Source organism: Vombatus ursinus, unplaced genomic scaffold, assembly GCF_900497805.2.
Source record: "Vombatus ursinus unplaced genomic scaffold, bare-nosed wombat genome assembly UNPS02014832.1, whole genome shotgun sequence".
NCBI classification, from domain to species: domain Eukaryota; kingdom Metazoa; phylum Chordata; class Mammalia; order Diprotodontia; family Vombatidae; genus Vombatus; species Vombatus ursinus.
The window spans coordinates 16,553,385-16,569,341 of record NW_020954610.1 but is presented as its reverse complement, the minus strand read 5'-3'; the positions used below and the strand labels follow the sequence as shown (position 1 = coordinate 16,569,341).

The 15,957-nt window shown below is 37.5% G+C and overlaps 1 protein-coding gene across 1 annotated transcript in view; it reads left to right on the top strand.

Annotated features, from left to right (window-relative positions):
- SHOC1 (shortage in chiasmata 1) overlaps nucleotides 1–15,957 on the top strand; it is a 116,671-nt gene that overhangs the window by 56,826 nt on the left and 43,888 nt on the right. Inside the window, exon 13 of the mRNA XM_027839174.1 lies at nucleotides 9,460–9,536. Within this exon, the coding sequence (XP_027694975.1) occupies nucleotides 9,460–9,536 (77 nt within the window). The remainder of the gene's footprint in view (nucleotides 1–9,459; nucleotides 9,537–15,957) is intronic.

The window sequence follows — 15,957 nt, the reverse complement described above, 5'->3', positions numbered from 1 at the left end:
CATAGCTGGTACCCAAATTGCAAGTACAAATGTTTTCCCCAAATACATAAACACTTATAATAATTTCTTATGATTACCTGATAGGGGTTTCATTAGATTCACATTGTTGTTGTTTAGTCAACTGGTCGTGTCTCACTCTTTGTAACCTCATTTGGGGTTTTCATGGCAAAGATACTGGAGTGGTTTGCTGTTTCCTTTTCCAGCTCATTTTATAGATGAGGAAACTGAGGCAAACAGGGTTAAGTGATTTTCGCAGGGTCACATAGCTAGTAAGTGTCTGAGGCTGAATTTGGACTCAAGAAGATGAATCTTCCTGACTCCAGGGCTGGCACCCCAGGGCAATCCACTGTGCCACCAAGCTACCCCTACATTAGATTTATGTCCTATACTTATTTAGATGAATTGGATTTGTGATGTCATTGATGTGCATAGTAGTTCTACTGGTGTGGATTATAACCTCTCCATACCTCATTATCCTGTGCACTTTTTTATTCTTATATTTCCATAATTCCTCTACAAAGGAACTATCTACATCAAAGAAGGCCTTTGAGTCTTAACTTTATTGGTGGCACCGCACCAATGTGGCACTCGAGCCATATGTGGCCCCTCATTTTTACCACATGACTGACACCCTTCCTTTTCTGGTCATACATATCCTTGATGATGCCTTTTATGCCACTTCCTACTTAAAGTTAATTTTGGGTAATATATTACAGCTAACATACAGCCTCCATGGGTTTTTCATTGTCTTTTGGTTAGAGAGCTGAGCACAAAATAGAGACCTAAGAGCAAACCTGGTTCTCCAGGAGGCAAAAAAATCTGTGTATCCTCATAGCTGTCCTTCTAGGAGCTGCTAATGGCAGCCTTTGATGGGCAGAGATAGAAGCATATTTCAGCTGTATGTGTTTTCACCCATTAGACCAGAGAGGAGGCAATAGTGAGGTTTTTCAATCACATGGCCTCTAGAGAAGATGAACTTGTGACCTAGCTTCCTGGATAGAGGAGAGGACATTTCCTAGATTAATGATGAATTCTAGAGAAGTTCCTGGATCCAACCTTCTTGTTAGAGAAGGGAGAATTTCTTGCTTCCTAGAGAGGGAAGGGAAAATTCCTGAACAGCACCAGCCTCTTGGAGAGAAAAGGATCATATATATGGCACTGAAACTAGAAGAGCAACAAAGAACTGAGTCACAAAATGAAGATGCAGAAAAAATGGACTTTTCCTCCACTGCTACCATGAACTATTTGATCAATGCAGACCTGATAGGAAAGGAATTGTGTCTCTAGCAACCACAAGTTCATTCCTTCCAGGAGAATTCCAAATCCTTAGTACCAGTAGTACCATAAGGTTAGAAGTTTGTATAAGTTCTTGAGTGGGAAAGATATCTGGCAGAAGGTGGGATTTGAGCTAAGTCTTGAATGAAGACAGGGAAGTCAGGAGGTGGAACATACCAGGCATGGGAGACAGCCACCGAAAAGGCATGGAGTCAGAAGACTCCATTGAGAAGAACAGTAAGAAGTCCAGTGTAGCTGGATTCTAGAGTGGAAGACTGATGAATCTATATAAACACATACAAATTAATGAAAGTCTAAACCACTGAGGCTTAGCAGCTCTGTGGGAACCTTTTTATTATTCATATAAAAAGATAAAATATTAACAGTTAATTGATTATAACACGTTACACGAGCAGGTTACATAATCCTTTCGTTGTTCTGCCCAAAGGTAGCAAGCTTTCCTGTAGTCCTTCAGGACAGCAATGTCTAAGCTGCTTGTAGCACTGGTGGTAACACTGAGCTTCAAGAAGTACAACAGTATAGCAGACCTAGAGTCCTCATGCCACCTAAATTTAGCTATCCCTAAAACTTCACTAAGCATCAAAGTGATTGTTATATTGGCTGACAAGTGTTCTGTGTTGGTGTTAGTGACAGGGTTCAACCTGACAGGCTCCTCATGAACTGTTCTTTGATTTGTATTCCTATTCAGGTTTTCCCCCAGGAGCATGAGAATATAATGTCAAGGTCTCTGCACATGTGGGTTAAAGGGTACTTAGCTCCCATGCAAGCACTAAGTGAATTATTTTTATCCATCCGTACATCCATCCATCATCCATCTATTCTCTCTTTCTTTCTTTCTATCTATCTATCTATCTATCTATCTATCTATCTATCTATCTATCTATCCATCCATCTTTCCATCTGGGCCTGGAGTCAGGAAGACCTGAGTTCAAATCTGGCCTCAGACTCTTACTAACTGTGTAACCCTGGGCAAGTCACTTAACCCTGTTTGCTTTAGTTTCCTTGTTGGTAAAATGAGCTGGAAAAGGAAATGGAAAACCACTCCGGTATTTTTGCCATGAAATCCCCAAATGAGATCCTGAAGAGTCAGTCATGACTAAAATGACTGAACAACTACATTATATATATATATATATATGCAAACATATATACATATATGATATGTAAATTTAATTTATCCTTAATTCACTCCTTGAAAAGAATACAAAAAATAAAAAAGAACACATAAACAGTCAAGGATAACCAAGGCATACTGGTAAATGTTTAACAACTGGCTGTCCCTCCAAAAAAATATATTCTAGACATGCTTTTAAATTTAAACTGCATTATTATTTTCTCCATCACCTTAAGTATAGACAATCAACAAGACAATAAATCAAGCCCAGATTTGAGGTGTTTGCCAATTTCTAAGGTGTAAATGTTCCCACTGAAAATGTAACAATAATCTCTGGAGAGCAGATCTGCAAAACTCTCAGTTTTTCCTCTACTTGTCTTACTTGCTTCTCAAAATTCCTTTTGAGCTCTTCCAAGGCCTGGGACTGATTCATATTCTTCTTGGAGGCTTAGGATATAGGAGCTTTGGCTTCGTTGTCTTTTTCTGATTTTGATCTTCTTTGTCACCGAAGTAAGATAATATAGTCTGACTCTTTTTGCGCTGCTTACTCATGTTCCTGGCCAATTACTTGAGTTTTAAACTCTTTGTTAAGGTAAAACTCTGCTTCCAATGTGGAGAATGTACTGTCCCAAGTTTCAGGGGTTTATACAGCTGTTTTCAGAGATTCTTCTAGGGACCTGAAAATTTCTAGTTCTTCCAAGGTGCTATGATAAGGGGCGAGGTGTTTCTCTCTTTTCTCTCCACCACCATAAGAAGCTTCACCATACCAGCATTCCTCCTCACCCCAGGACCGCCCCTCAGAACTGTGACCCAGATCCAAGCACCAGTAAAGCAAGAGATTCCTGCCTCAGCACTGGCAAAGAGATCCCTGCAATCCCCCTCTGATCAACCACTTGATTCCCTCTCAGTCTGTGGGCCAGAAGCTCAGGGAACAGTGGCAGCCCCCAGGGACAGCTGGGACCTAGCTCCTTCTCTCACCACAGTCACAGACTTTTCCCACTGACCTTCCAAGTTGTCTTTGGCGTTTGTGGGTTGAGAAGTCCGGAAACCACCACTGCTGCCCACGATTCAGCCCTCTGAGGCCTGCTCCAGGGTGTCTGTGGCCTGTGCGCCCATGCCGAACTGCACTCCTCTCCCAGCCTGGTGCGATATACCTTTCTGATCAATCATCCAGGCTGCCTTGGGCTGGAAATTTGTTTCACTCTGTCTTTTTGTGGGTTCTGCTGCTTTAGAATTTGTTTAGAGCCAATTTTTATAGGTATTGGGGGGGGGGAGCTCCAGCAAGTCACTGCTTTCCCTCTGCCATCTTGGATCTGCCCTGGAGAGCAGATCTGAACTGGCTCCTGCACATCCCAATAATTATTATCTTCTCCTCTCTAAGTCCCACCTTCTCCTCAGGGAGCTTATACAGTTTTCCAGTATCATAGTGTCACCTTGTGATTGAAATTCTCCCAAGAGAGAGTTGTAGGCCAAAAAAAGACTTAATCTTAGCCTGGAAATGTTCTACCTGGCTTTGTTAGCTGGATATGGTCTGCCTATAACTAAGGAGTTATCAATTTGCCCTAATCAGAGAGAGGCTTTCTAGAGGCCAGGAGAGATCAGTAATATTCAGCAAGGAGAAGGACAGAGAAAATATAGCTATGATATCACCAAATATCAGCATCCCTTCATCACTGGGGAAGTGAGTTATTCCTTGATATGTAGTGTAAACTGAGGCAGATACTTTCTTTAGGGAATTTAGATCTCTCTCTTTCCTCAAAAGGAGTAAGATACCCAGAGGATGCAAAGGCCAGTTCTTGAGACCTAAATCCTCCTTTTCCCCGAAAGAGGAGAAAACCAGAAGAAGATGATACCTGTGTAATTAAAGATTTTTATTAAGCAGGGAAGTAAAACATGCACATGGGAGCAGCCAACCTAATGCTGAGCAGCTCAGTAATGGATGTGGAAGAGATATTTATTTTTCAAAATGGGAATTGGGAAGGTCCTAGAAAGGATTGAGGCAAGGAGCCTCATTCCCAACAGGAGGGGGAGATATGGGAAACAGGGAGTGAGGAATTCCAGGTGTCAGAGCTTAGATACACAAATCAGAAGGCATTCTTGGTGACAAGTAGTCCTGACAGTTTAAGACTTGAGCACAAACAATAAGATAAAGAGAGGTCTCCAAAAACCATAAAACAGGATGTGTCAGAGAGCCCCATCACCAGCGGTTGGGGGAGTCTCTCAAGATAAAAATGTCTCTTGAAGGTCCATAAACCATCAAATGGCTCAGGGTCTGTTTCAAGGCTGGTATGAGCTTAATTGGCCTCAGAGTTGCTGATTTTCTATGCATCCAGTTGGGTTTACTCTCAGTCATCACACAGGATTGTTGGTATGTCAATCCACTCTTTATCTTAGCTAATACAGCCAGTCTTCATACAGCTTTTCTCAGTTACCTGGATAATTGAGAGGCTCAAACAAATCCAAGTAGTTAGCATATCCATTTTCACATTAGGAACACATGTGTTCCTAAGCTGTATGCCCCCTATGCAAGTATAGTCTTCCCATTGATGGCATGGTATTTGTAGAAGAATGTGCCCCAGGTTTGGGGGCCTTTTAGCTAGCCATAGCCACTGTTTGTCATTCATTTACTTAAAGAAACCTGGGCAAAATATTCTCTCTGCCCCGGGTAAGTAATAAAAGTTAATCAATAACTCTTTCCTAACAGTTTTGAGTCTTTCTCTTCCTGGGTACTCCCCAATTGTTTTTTTTTCCTACTCTGTTAGAACAATTATGTGCATAGTTTAGTAATGGGGTGGTTTTTTATCAGCTTTTATCAAATTTTCTGGCTTAAGACAAATGAAAATGTTTAAATTCAGAAAAGTTTAAAAAAAATTTTTAAGGAACTGAGACAAACTATCCCGTAATCCTGGGGATGATAGGAGGTTTGGCCCCTGTGGAAAAAGAGGGAGGGAATAGGGGATTAAATGAAAAATCATTGGACACTACTGCCTGAATGAATTTCAGCAAGGCCAGAAATGCCCTGGCATACCTTTTGGACATTATTGACTGCCCTAGAGCTCCTCTGTGGTGGCAAACCCCTCTGCAGTTTTCTAAGTGTCCCTCTACCATTGACCATCTGCTGCTTTTGACTGGCTTTCAGGATTTTTCTTCTTCCTTCCCAGGAATTCAAAGGGGGGGATAGAGTGATCTTGTACATAAAAATCAGGTTTTTCTTCAGTCCTCAAGGTCAAGGCAAAACTTTGCCAATTGAGAAGGTAACACCTCTGCTGGAAACCAGCAGACATCCATCTGTAGCATCCTGGTTACTTTGTCAAAAAATGAAGTAGGTATGGTAAAGAAAGTGATGGAAGGGCCTTTTCTCTCCCAGATTCATAGCATATGCAAATATTGTGACTTTTTCTTGACAGTTTATATCCTGGTGATAAAAAGCCTTGTAATTGATTACTTAGCCAGAACAAAGCATGCATACAAAAGACTTCAACAATTACAAGCTCTCTTTTCTCCTGAAGGCTTTTAGATGAGGAGGAAGAAGAACTGTTTTGGGCCCCAGTTGGGGTTGGGGTCTTCCACTCTCTCTCTGTTACTATGTCACCATCTTTTCTGGGCCTTGTTTCAGAGGAAAGCCTCTCCCGAGAGGTATAAAGGGAGTATCCAGAGAAAGAGTTATACCCAAAAGGTCCTTACCTACCTGCCTACTCACCAGCCAATAATATAGCAGCCACCACTATTAGAAACCAAATTTCAGACTTTATAAAATTGAGGGAACAATTTTTTTAACCTAACCTAAAGTCTCAAAGGATTCATCAGACTAGAATCCATCACTGGATTTAACTGCTGGCAAAATGTGACATTGACATTAAGCCCTGTTAGTATATCTGAATCTAAGTAAAGTCGGAGAATTTGCTAGGAAATGTATGGGATAAATCATATTACTCATAAGGCACAAGGGAGTGAGTGAATGCTTAAAGTACTTCAAAGAACAAGTAAACTGATATGCAAATATTATAAGCATAATACTGACAGTCTGCCATCCATCATGTCACAGGACTATCCATCAGTATAATCTCTTTTTTACTAAAAGTTGTCAGTCTTTGAGTGGGAATTTTTTTTCTGTAATAACAAGTTCAATTTTAAGATTCATTCATTTTTTCAGTATTTGTTAAGGATTTTCTCTGGGAAAGATACATGGATGGATAGAATGAGACAATCATTGACCTGGAGCTTTCAGTGAAAATTATTGTTCACTTTATGACCAATTTTAATGGAATGTTTTATTGTACGTAACATGGTTACATTTATAACCCTAGTACGTTCATGTCTTAGAATTTATTTTTCAGAAAATGAGGGAGTTGAAATAGATAACCTCTGAGGTCCCCTCAGGCTCCAAAACTACAACACTAGTATTCTATATTAAATGTACCCCTGTGGTTGGTTACCACAGTGGTTAGAGAATGGTGTGGTTGAGGCCACTTGCTCACTGAATGAGCCAGTTAGCTTTAAACATTAAGGATACACCTGCATTTTAATTCTCTTCAGTCTTTTCACAAATAAATTCTTAGATACATGTGAATGAGTTAATGTAAACCATCAACATTACACACAACAATAAAAAAAATTGGAAAATCACCTAATGTATTAATAGTGACATCTTCATATATGAAGGGCAGCTAGATGGTGAGGCTATTTCATAGGGCTGATGAATTTAAAGCTGGAGGGGGCTTTAGAAGCCATCTGTTTGACCCCCCTAATTTTACAGATGAAGAAATTGAGACCAGAAAGGTTCAGTGACTTGGCCAGCATCACACAGGTGGTAAGTGGCCAAACCAAAGCCAAAAACCAACTCCAATGCCTTCTCCACTGTACCATATACTTAATATCTGAAGCTATATTACAAGTAATCCAAAATAGTATTCTCAGTTAATAAGATATAGAATCAAAATAATCCTTATTGCAGCACATTAATCATGAAATCTAATACTAATGTGCAAAAGATAATTTATAAATGCTTGTAAGTGAAATTAATAAAGAAAGAGATTGGAAAATTGATATTGTAGTCAAATGTTGCAAATAAGAAATGAGAGACTCATTGGTGGGAGGAGGGAATCCAGAAACTCTACATACTGACTTTATTTTCCCTGCAACTTTTAATGCACATACTGGCATATTTTTTAATGTTTTTCTTTGTACTCTGGTGAAGAATAAAATAGGACTCCTAAAATAAAATTGACATCAACAGGAATAGCCATCACTCAGCAACTTCTCCTTCAAGCTTCATTCCATCCAGATTTATCATCCTAGCCAGGTCCTAGTTGTAGTTATCTATCAGCCCTCAGGTTCACAAACCCTTCACAAAGAACTCAGTAGTGGCCCAATCTTCCTCCCCAACTCAAACCTTATCCTTACATGTGAAGATTTCAATATAGATGTTGATATCCCCTCATATACCTTTGCTTCTCAGTTTATCAAACTGTTTGATTTTCCAGAGGTTCCCAAAGTAGGTGATGCTGCCCCCTGGGGGGTGGTAGTAGCCTCAGGTGCAATTGGTGGGCATTGAATACAAATAAGGGGGGGAGCGATGGAAAGAAGAGAAGAGAAGAAAATTTTGAAAAACCATTCATACATGTTTCATCTGTTATGTAAAAGCTGAAGTTGTAGTGATTCCATTTTTTTCCAAATAAACACACAAAATGCAAGTTATAACCTATCAGTGTTCAAGTCTGCCAACAAGTCTTAATAAGCAAGTTTTGGTAATATATGTGCATGTAATGACTTGTTCACGATACGATACTATACAGTTACATGACACAATATTGCATCATCAAAATTTCAATGCAGGAAAAACCCCACAGATTTAAAATAAATTATCAAATTTAAGATGCATAACTTTTTTTTTGAAAAGGGAACAGTAGGCCAAATAAGTTTGGGAACCTCTGGATTAAACCTTCTCCATTCAGTCAATCAGTTTTAGAACTAAGTCAGTGTGGTATCTGCAGGAGTCCTTATATATGTCCTGTGAACCATTTTGACCTATCCATCCCCTGAGAAAAGGCCTAAATCCTGGATTGGCCAATCAGGAGAAAGACATTTTTGGCCCACTCTGAGCTTAACCTACTATAATGCCTTGCACACTATGGCATAACAGACATGCTTTGCTCTCTGAGTGAACCCAGAATGCCCATTCCTGTGTCAGCAATTATAAAGCCAGATGAGGCTGACCAGGAGCATTCTTCTGTTTATGACTGCCAAGGACAAGGCACCTTGAACCAGACACAATCTTGAGTAATGGGACTTTTCTTCTCTTGGTATTTTATGGACACATATTATGTTATGGTATGTCATGTTAATGATGGAAGAAATAGACATCCTGAAACTATAATTTCAATGAACACTTTGACACTAATCTTATTGTATTTACAATTTATCCTATTAAGAAAATTCTTTTCTCATATTATGGTTAACACATATGGAGACTATAATTTTGGATGACACAGGCATCTTGAGTTGAGATTGCTCTAAGTGTTTAAAGGGTCTCCTTCAGTGAATTCAGAATTGTTTTCTGACTCCCATGCATGCATGATTCTCTGGCTTAATGAGAATAAATAAGCACATGTACAACCTGATTCTGTTTGTTCCTTGGTCAAACCTTTGGTAAGGTGAACCCCATTCTGTTTGTTCTTCAACTAACCCTTTTGTAAGGGGGAACCCATTCTGTTTGTTCATAGGACAAACCTTCAGTTAAGAAGGAAACTGGTTCTTTTTGTTTCTTTGGACTAAACCTTTGGTAAATGGTTGACAATCCTCACCAGAACAGTGAGGGTACAGAGTGGTTGCTTCTGGTGGTGAAAAAATGAAGTCCTTAGTTTTTGTCCTTGTCTCATCATCACCTAGCAAAGTGCCTGGTGTAATTGATATTCAATAAATGTTGATTGAATTGAATTGAATTGAATTATCATTCATACTAGTGCACTGTGTTGGAATTTGTCATTTTAATAGTCCTTTCGGATGGAATTCTCATTCATAAATGATGAATTTTCTTTTACTTTGACCAGGTGCTAATTATAACAAGAATGGACTCAGACGATGAACATTGTCTCCTTATTGAAAAACTTAGCAAAATAAAAGGTTAGTATTTCTTTTTCTTTGTTATTGAATTAATTTTAATTTTGTTCAGTCATTTCAGTTGTGTCCCACTCTTCATGACCCCATTTGGGGTTTTCTTGGCAAAGATACTGGAGTGGTTTGTCATTTCCTTCTCTAGCTCATTTTATAGATGAAGAAACTGAGGCAAACACGGTTAAGTGATTTGCCCAGGGTCACATAGCTAGTAAATGTCTGAGGCTGAATTTGAATTCAGATCTTCTTGACTCCAGACCCAGTGCTCTATCCACTGTGCCACCTAGCTGTAATTTCAATGCAGCTCAATACAATTTCAGTGTAATTTTTTTAAGACAATGCCTGGAATTCAATATATAGTTCAAGAATATAGAGAAATATGTTATGTTATTTATGCAATGTCTGTGTTCTCTAATTGTAGAGGTGTTTGTTAGCCTCATTACATTCTTTCAGGAAAGCATCTTCCTTTTTCATATTAGGAGAGCTGAGTAAAACATGATCTTCCCACTTTAGTTCAGTGATGCTGAGTTAGATGAGTGAAAAGAATTTAATTTCCAGCATGCAAATTCATTGATAACTGCCTATATGCACAATTATCTGAGGGATAGCTAGTATGTAAACATTATTTCACTCTAAAGCTGGAAAATTGCTAAAAATGAGGCATAGCATGCCTCTCAGCTGACGATCTCATTTTACTGGGAAAATTGAGTCTGTTCACCATATCCTTCTGTCCATCTCAGAAACCCTTAACATCCTTAACTCACTCTCCTTTCCTCCAATTTCTGATGATGAGTTACTCCTTTTTCCTCTTTATCCAAGCCTCTCCCATTTTCTCTAGTGGATTGCCCTTAAATCATTTGTTCTCTTATCTTCAAACTCTTTCTCTCTACTGGTTTCTTCCCTATTGGCTTCAAACATGGTTAAGATTGCCCTATCCTTAAAATACCTTCACTAGATCCTATCGTCTTCTAAAGCTATCATCCTATATTGTTATTACCTTTCTTAGCCAAACTAGTTGAAAAAGCTATTTATAATCATTGCCTGTGCTTCCCCTCCTCTCACTTACTCCTCAGCCCTTGTAATTTAGCTACCAACTTCATCCTTCAGCTTAAACTGCTCACTTCAAAGTTACTAATGATCTCTTATTTGCCAAATCTGATTATGCTTTCTCAGTCCTCATCCTTCTTACCATATTTGACACTGTTAACCACCCTCCTCGATACCCTCTATTATCTGAGTTTACATTTTTTGACAGGTTATATCTTAGGTACTTTTAAAAAGTATTATTTAGAGTTTTTTATTCTTTTTTTTTTTTAGACAATTGGGGTTAAATGACTTGCCCAAGGTCACACAGCTAGTAGGTGTCAAGCGTTTGGTCTGAGACCAGATATGAACTCAGATCCTCCTGACTTCAGGGCTGGTGCTCTATCCACTGCACCACCTCACTGCCCCAAGTTTTTTTATTCTTTATTGTCTTGAAATCAACTACTAAAATGTAATTCAAGAATTCACTTTCACCCCGGTCTGATTTCCTAATTGTGTCATATAGACAAATACTAAGTCCTCTGAACATCATAATCTGTTGTTAGTGTGCTCTCTTTAAGGTAGATACTCATTATTCCTCCCACTAATCTCTCACCCTGACTTCTTGCCAAATAAATAACATCTTTCCAACCTTCCTCACATCTCCCCTACCAATCGTCCAGTATAAATCTAAAAAGATTTCTTACTCCTTCCAAAATATTCGTTTGCCACTTTAAAAAAATGATGGATAATTTTGATTACATTAAATTGAAAAGTTTTTGCACAAACAAAGCCAATGTATCCAAGATTAGGAGGGAAGCAGGAAACTGTGAAAGAACTTTTACAATCAGTGTCTTTGATAAAGACCTCATTTCTAAAATATATAGAGAACTGAGTCAAATTTATAAGAATACAAGTCATTCCCCAATTGATAAATGGTCAAAGGATATGAATAGGCAGTTTTCAGAGGAAGAAATTAAAGCTATCTATAGTCATATGGGAAAATGTTCTAAATCACTATTTATTAGAGAAATGCAAATCAAAACGACTCTGAGGTACCACATCATATCTATCAGATTGGCTAACATGACAAAACAGAACAATGATAAATGTTGCAGAAAATGTGGGAAAATTGGAAGACTAATGCATTGTTGGTGGAGTTGTGAACTGATCCAACCGTTCTGGAGAGCAATTTGGAACTATGCCCAAAGGACTATAAAATTGTGCATACCCTTTGACTCAGCAATACCACTTCCAGGTCTGTACCCCAAAGAGATCATAAAAATGAGAAAAGGACCCACATGTACAAAACTATTTCTAGCAGCTCTATATGTGGTGGTAAAGAATTGGAAATTGAGGGGATGCACATCAATTGGGGAATGACTAAACAAGTTGTGGTATATGAATGTAATGGAATACTGTTGTGCTGTAAGAAATGATGAGCAGGCAGACTTCAGAAAAACCTGGAAAGACTTGTATGAATTGATGCTAAGGGAAATAAGCAGAATCAGGAGAACACTTAACACAGTAACAGCCACGTTGTGCGATGACTGACTTTGATAGACTTGGCTTTTCTCAGCAATACAAGAATCTAAGACAACTCGAAAAGACTCATGATGGAAAATGCTATCCACATCCAAAGAAAGAACTATGGAGTCTGAATGCAGATGGGAGCATACTATTTGCTCTTCTTTTCCATTGTTGTTTTGTTTTCTTGCTTCATTCATGTGGTTCCTCCCATTAGTTCTAATTGTTCTTTACATCGTGACTAATGGGAAAATATATTTAATATTAATGTATAAGTAGAGCCTGTATCTGATTACATGCCATCTTAGGTGGGGAGAGGGAAAGGGAGAGGGAGAAAATTTAAAACTCAAAATTTTATGGAAATGAATGTTGATGACTAAAAATAAATAAATTAATTATTTAAAAAAAGAAAAAAGAAAGAAACACTAACTCCTTCCTTACACTCAGCAGTTACAGACTCTACTAAGAGCCGTGCTAATGCTTTGTCTTGGTGTGGAAATAGTCCCTGGGTTCTCAGAAGGTGCAACAGTGGAACACAAGCTCTAGCAGCATCTACCCCATTGAAAAGACTTTGAGTTGGGGGCCCATGGTTGGACTGCGTGTGTGCTGTGCAGCAGTCTAGCTGAATTCAGAGAGGCTTTTCATCAAGTAGACTGCAGGGGATTTTGTTGTTTTGCCATATCAATTTTTGAAGACTACCTAGTAAGTAATATGGGTTGCAGTCTGCACTGGTGTAGGGAGATGCTTACAGTGACAAAATTACAGATTTTAAAGTGTTGAAGTAATATAATACGTGTGTGCGTATTTGTGTGTATATACATATATATGTGTGTGTGTTTATAGCTCTGTATCTGATATATAGCAAAATATCTTACTTTCATAGCAATGTGTCTCCAAATCACACTGTAGGATGTTATTCCTGAAACTATTACTTCTAATGGATGGCTTTTACTAACTTAGGTATCATGTTGTCTTCCTGATCTCAATATTTTCTCATCTTGCATCTTGGGGTCCTTTTTGGGCTTGGTCTACTGACACAAAAACATTGACTAAACAGCTGAAAATTGTTTCTTTCAACTTTTTCAATCTTTGGTTACTACTGGCTAGGCTTTTTCTCTTGTGTAATATTATAAAGTTAATACACGCCTCCATCTTTCTGGAGTTTACAAGCTCTTAATCAGTGCATTTAACAAGTAGCTAATATGTTTGCATATGTAATTAATAAATCAATACATCAAATCAGGACTTTAAATAATATGAGTAAACCTGAGGAGATTATGTGGAAAGAGACTACATGCATTTTCTTTCGATTTTTCTGGATCCAAACCATCAAATCCACTCAGAAAGAACTGATTACACACATACTATGTGCCTAGCATGCCACTCTTTTGCATTCTACAGGTGATTACACTATGATATAGTAGATAGTTTGCCATCCCTACAATCAGCATTTCTTATATTTAAATGTTGTCCTATAAGAATTAATGAGATGTGCATATGCTGGTATATTTTTTATTTTTTCATAATATTTTATTTTTCCTAATTACATATAAAGACAACTTTTAACATTCAATTTTTAAAAATTTTGAGTTCCAAATTTTCTCCCTCCTTTCCTCACCACCCCCCCCAAGAAGGTAAGCAATTTGATATAGGTTATATATGTGCAATCATGTAAATCATATTTCCATATTAATCATGTTGTGAAAGAAGAAACAGACCAGAAGGGAAAAAAAATGAAAGAAAAATGAGAAAATAGTATACTTCCATCTGCATTCAGACTCCATCAGTTCTTTCTCTGGGCTAGTATATTTTAAAGTATGTTTTTCTGTATACTCTGGTGAAAAATAAAATAGGGCTCTTAAAGTAAATACTAATATCCCCACTAAATTCTATTGAAATTAAAATATATAGTTAGTAACCACTCTCTAGGGGAACTCAACTCAACCAGTGTGAGTACAAGTTGTTACCTAGAATTGGGTGTTACAATTATATTCAGACTTCCTATTTGAAGGGGGAGAAATTTCATTATGATTTTCTAATGAGATGGGCTTAGTTACACAAATGGTAGATGTTTAATATGGATATTTTAAAATTAAGTATTTCAATTCCACTGAGATTCAAAAAGTAAAAACTGTCTTGTTTAAAACATATACATATGCCAGATATATAACCTGTGTCATACGTTTTCTGTTGTATGAGTGCTAAAAACAACAACAACAACACTCTAAATCCTTTTTAAAAAATCATTTGAGCTCTCACAGAGAAGTAGCCTTTTTGGAGATATCATCAAATGTATTTCTTGGTAGTTAAATGAAGTCATTTTATGTCACTTTAGAAAGAAGTATATAAAATTAAGAACATTGAAAAATGTTTATTTTCCATTTTCTTGCCAAGTCAGGTTTAGGATGTATTTCTTTATCTTCTGCAAAAAGAAAAGTTTTACTGGAATCCAATGATGTTTTAAATGGGTGAGTCAAATTTATTTTTTTATGGATGGTTGACTCTTTAATCAGTATCTGTTGTTCTTTATCCATATTATCCTATGGCTAATAATTTCAAAATATTCAAGTCCAAAAGGGAAATCAGATATATGTCAAGTGGCCTTCAAGGTGATCTTCACTTTTTTCTGTATTCAGATTGGGTAAGAAAATAGCAATGGTGTACCACTCTTGGAGATTATTTCCAGAGAATAATCTTTGGGGATTTTCCTAGTTTGCTGTTTAGAAATTGTTTGTGACGACAATAGCTAGCATTTGTATAGGACCTACTATGAGCCAGATACTGTGCAAGCACTATACAAATCATTTGATCCTCACAACAATACTGAGAGGTAGGTACTATTGTTATCCCCATTTTACAGTTGAAGAAACTAAAGTGAACAGAGGTTAAATGATTTGCCCAGAGTTACAAAGCTAGTAAGTATCTGAGGCCTTATTTGGTCTCAGGTCTGCTTGACTCCAGACCCAGCACTCCATCCACTGAACCACCTGGTTGCCATACAACAGACCTTATGTTACATTCTAGTCCACCAAATGATTAGAGAGACCTTGTTTTTAATGAAAAAAAATCAGAGTTGGATGCCTGAAAATTAAGTAATTCTGGGGGTTTTCATCACTGCTATAATTACTGAGATATCTGTAATATCACTTCTCATTGATTGTAATCTTTCATGAAAGAAAATCTAAAGAGTACTTTGATTACTATGAATAAAACCCCAATAACTATTAAAGAGGATGATCAAAGGATGTAAACAGTTCTTAAAAGAATTGTAAACTATTAACAACCATATGAAAGAATCCTCTGGTTCACTAATAATAAGAAAAGTGAAAATCAAAACAACCTTGAGGTCCCATCTCACACCTAGAAAACTGGCAAAAATGACAAAAAAAAGTAAATAGTCAATGTTGGAAGGGTTGTGTAAAGATAGGCACACTAATGCATTGTTAGTGGAGTTGTGAATTAGTACAACCAGTTTGGAATTACATAATAAAGTAACTAAAAAGTCATTACTCTTTGATTCATATATTCTACTATAAAGTATAAAGCCCAAGGAGGTCATTGATTAAAATGTAAGTTTCCATATACACCAAAATGTACATAGAAACACTTTTTGTGGTAGCAAAGATCTGGAAATTTAGGTGATGTAAGAGTAAAAAATATCAATAAAAATTAAATTAAAAAAAATGAAAGATTAAACTTTACATTGGAAAATCTGGGTACTCAAGTAAAAGAGGAAATTGTGAAGGATGATGTCCAGGGAATGATTGTCATATGAGGAACAGAGGTTGTCAAATGAGGTAGGGGCAAGGGGAAGAAGTTCTTAGTGGACAACCTGCATTTTCAGTAAAGCATAAAGCAAGGATTTCATATGTTACTATGAGAGG